Source organism: Rutidosis leptorrhynchoides, chromosome 6 (assembly GCF_046630445.1).
Source record: "Rutidosis leptorrhynchoides isolate AG116_Rl617_1_P2 chromosome 6, CSIRO_AGI_Rlap_v1, whole genome shotgun sequence".
NCBI lineage: Eukaryota > Viridiplantae > Streptophyta > Magnoliopsida > Asterales > Asteraceae > Rutidosis > Rutidosis leptorrhynchoides.
The window spans coordinates 439,282,087-439,286,661 of record NC_092338.1 but is presented as its reverse complement, the minus strand read 5'-3'; the positions used below and the strand labels follow the sequence as shown (position 1 = coordinate 439,286,661).

At 32.1% G+C, this 4,575-nt stretch overlaps 1 protein-coding gene across 1 annotated transcript; it reads left to right on the top strand.

Annotated features, from left to right (window-relative positions):
* Positions 1-1,172: 1,172 nt before the first annotated feature.
* LOC139855842 (uncharacterized) lies at positions 1,173-2,946 on the top strand. The gene is made up of 2 exons (XM_071845086.1): positions 1,173-1,700; positions 2,556-2,946. The coding sequence occupies exons 1-2, from the start codon at positions 1,275-1,277 to the stop codon at positions 2,745-2,747; spliced, it is 618 nt and encodes a 205-aa protein (XP_071701187.1). The 5' UTR covers positions 1,173-1,274; the 3' UTR covers positions 2,748-2,946.
* Positions 2,947-4,575: the final 1,629 nt, after the last annotated feature.

Here is a 4,575-nt window from a genome sequence, read left to right as displayed (position 1 = left end):
AACAACCTCCAATTTACAACCACTAATTTTGGTGGTTGAAATGGTTGAAATCTTTGAAATTTCTTGTCTTTCGAATCTTGAATTGACGGTTTTACCCTCCCTTTAATATCCCTGTCTTCTTTTTCTTTTAGACCACTCCCAATGGTCCGCCCTCAATCCCTTCCTCACCATTCTTCCTCGAGGGCTCCATTGGCATTGGTGTGCCCTCCCAAGCCCTCAGTCCGCCCTCACAAGATTCGCCCTCATCTGTTTCTTCCCCAAGCATCTTCCAGCACGAGATCATTTTTTCTTTCTTTTTTTCTTTGCTTTATTTACTTGTACTTTAGCATAAACAACCTTGTACATTACTTATTTAATTAATTTTGTGGGGTATGTGATTGGGAGGAAGTATGTCATGGTTGGCAATGATGTGTCCTGAGAGTGTTATGAGAGGAAGTGGTGAGAAATGAGGAGAGAGAAAGCTGATGTGGCGCTGAGGAAGTGTCCATGACGGTGTCATGGTTGGGAGTGGTCTTACAGTAACATTTTTTCTTCATTATTTTTTTTCTATATACGTATTGTTTGTTACTCCTATTTTTCTTTTATTAACAATAGCAAAACAAAGTTTTATGAAAATGATTTCAAACAAAATTAACAATTTATTATATCGCTTCAACTATTATATAAGTTATATATAACTTCAAAACATTTTATATCACTATTTTAAGTATTAACTTATTATTTGCAACTTATTTTCATATGTACATATAGGTCTTATAACAAAAATAAATAAATAAATAAATAAATAAATAGAATATTCTTGTAGTTAAAATCTTAATCACTCTTTATTTCATTATATATAATTGCAACTTTAATCCTTTTAATATAAATAAAAAATATTAATTTTAGCTATAAATCTTGATAAATATTTATGAAAAAACATACAATATAAATTTTAGTTATAAGTTTACAGTTAACAGTCTCTATAAGAGGTACTACTAAAATCGTTAAACTATTATACCATACCAATCATTTCATTGTGAATTTATATAATGTAATTTTTAATTTTAATATTCAAAATAATAGAATTAGATTCATAAGGCAATGTCATTTTCGTTATATATATAGAAAAGCTAGGTGGTTTCAACATGTGACATCAAGTGTCTTCTCTTTTACTTCCTATATACGTTTCCAAATCACTTCTATTTTTTTCTTCTTCTCCAAAACCATTCAAATTCATTTCTTTCATTCATTGAACCAACCTTTAAAAAAACATTTGCTAATTTGCTAAAAATATGACGAAAAAATGTGAACTATGCAAATCTCCGGCTAGTATCTACTGCGATTCAGACGCAGCTAGCTTATGCTGGACTTGCGATACAAAAGTCCACTCAGCAAACTTTTTAGTGGCGAAACATTCAAGAACACTTCTTTGTAAAATATGTCAATCTCCGACACCGTGGAATGCAACCGGCGATAAACTTTCGCCGTCAAGTTCATCGATATGTCAAAATTGTTTTGCTGAAAGTGTTCATAAACAAGAAAGAGTTGGAGGTAATTACGATGAGATTAATAATAATCCGGTTGCGTCGTGGTTAGCGATACGGGCCCCACAAGTATCGAGTTCTTCGAGTAGTGATGAGTTTATGAATAGTGATCGATCGGTGTTGTTAAAACGAAAACGACATAATGTTTTAGATCTTAATTCGGAGGTATTAAAGGTATATTTTTTCACCTTTGCATGAATGTTATGTCTTTTTTTTTGGGCGAACTCAAGAAATATTATTTGGAAATTTTGAATTCATATTCATAATATCATAGAAATGAAAATAAACTTAAATTTTATGGAAGAAGCGTTAGATAATTTGTTACATAAGTAAAGTTACTTTTTATATATCATGCATCTTAATTAATTTGTTACATAAGTAATATTTGGAAATTTTGATTTCATATTCATCATTATTATAGAAATGAAAATAAACTTAAAATTTATGGAAGAAGCATTAGATAATTTGTTACATAAGTAAAGTTACTTTTCTTATATATGCATCTTAATTGTCACTAGATAGTGTGGTACTGCAACGTAATTACACACTTGCTCTACCATGATCCCAAAACACGTGTCATTTAAACGTAAGTATTACCTTATAATCTCATAATTATTCATGTCCATAGGCGATGTGAGATTTGTCTAGTGTGTTACATGTTTACAAGAAATGTTAAGTTTAAACCTCGTTAGTAACATATCTTGTAATTATTATTATTAATGGCAAGAAAATTGTAAACGGTTATTAAGCAAATTGTAAAACGGTCACATGATAAACAGGTCGTGTCATATATGAGTATGAACCTTATTTGAGCTCGGGTGAAGTTATCCCAGTTAGATATTATATATCTAGATATAAGTATTCACCATTTTGATTAATCAGAAATGAAAACCTCATCTGTTCGACTGTTTATATCGTTTATACATTTTTATTTGTAAGCAAGAATCATATATTGTGTAATATATGTGTATCTATATCTATATTTTAATAATTTTGATTGTTAAAAATTTGTTGCATTACAAAAATCAGGATGAGCTAGATTGTTCGTCGAGCGTTGAAGACAAAACGACATCGTTCAACTCAAAGCGATCTAAATCGGAAGCAAGCATCCGGAACACAAAGAGAATCCGTCACCAGAATATAATATCCGGCGACAACTCGGCAGTTGGCACTACAAAATCATCGAGAGTTTTAGAACTGGACTTAAACTCGTCACCGTAAATTTGTATCGTATTGTCTTTTTAGGTGAGTTAGAGTACCAAATGTAAAAGAGTACCAAATGTAAACTGGGTTTAGTTACGATTAACAATGGTTTAATTAATATGGGGTTATTTGTAGTATGGAATATTAATATTAATATGATAAAAGTGATTAGGAACACCTTTGATATGATTGAACAAATAAACAAATTTGATTTTTGAATTGTATGTCTGGGTGTTTATATTGTTCATTGTAATTGTATTATCGTTTGTGTACTACTGATCTTTATTACGAGTACGTGTAATTCGATTAAAACATTTTAATGATCGACCATCGACGTGTACATCATATCCGTGAGTATAAGATATTAAGATGTCATGTAACATTTCTATAAGTTGATATGTAATTAAAAACATACAAGCAAGGATAATAAATAACGTTTTCTTACATATACAATATATATATATATAGGGCTTATGCAACTAGCTAGACTAGATACACGGTATGAATAACGGATTTTAGTTAATTACATAGATAACCCTATTGGCCGGTTGCAACTCGTGTGCTCAAGTCAAATGTGAGCCCAGCACGCCTCCACTACATGACGCCTCCACTACATGGTTAACCCGGCGTGCTCCACCGAAAATATATGGCGTGCTTCTTCTTTCAGCACCTTGCCATTCATTGGCTTGTTGCATGGTTTTAATTATTTAAACTTATTTTTTAATTAAAATTCAAGTTCCAATCATATATTAACATATCACTTGTATCTTTCAAAACGCCAATGGCGTATGTAGCCACATACAAATGAATGGAGTCATTTGACTCCAGAGGCGGAGCTATGTAGAATGCAGTGTGGACACGGGACACCACTGAAATACGCGATGTAGTGAAATTTTTTTTAGATTTTTAGCTAGTGGCACTAGCGGATAGTGTAATTTTTTTTAGTGACACCACTGAAATAAGACATCGAGTAGAATTTTTTTTAAGTTTTAACCGGTGACACCACTAACCACAAATCCTGGCTCCGCCCTTGACTCCAACAAAAATTTAATTTGCCTGTATGTAAATGGAGTCATGAGTCCCATATCAAAACTGAATATCTACATAGCGTATGTTTTGCTTCAAAACATTGGTAAATATAGCATATTCACACGTATACTTATGCACGTGTTTTACAATTATCAAAAGTATTAACAATTTCTTAAAAGCTATTTATTTAGAAATTGTTAAATGTTTTGCTAAAAAAATTTCAAATTTATGTAGCTTGTTAGTAGACTAGTCTAGTGATGAGTCTAAATTTAGAGAAAAATAAATGGATGTGGTTTTAATGTGTTGTTAGATATGTGGTGGTTAAAGAAATATTTATTAGTGACACCAACCCTCAAAAATCCTGGCTTCGCCACTGCACAACGCCCTCCTCCAACACCTTTTCCACTATTTCCTTTTTTACCACTACATTTGGCACGTCACTCCCATCACCCAAAATACCTCATCAAATAGCCACATCACCGCGGTTAGAAATCAGGGGTTGGTTTGATAATCAAGGATTGATTCTTGAATCGTATAATCACTTTCTCACTTTTAAGGATGTTGCTTCCTACACTACTAGTATTCATTTGTAAATCGCCAAATTCATTCGTTCGTCGATAAATTTGCTTTAGAGGAAAAATTTGATGTTAACTGGATCATCTCATTCAATAACGGGTTTTTGGATGCCCCTCGAATTATTTTAGATCAAATATTTTGGATATTCAGGTATCCAATTCAAAGTAGCATCATATATCATGTTACAGTTAAGCTCTCCTTTTGTGGCATGACCTTTAGTATCTCAAAACTGTTGGTATTT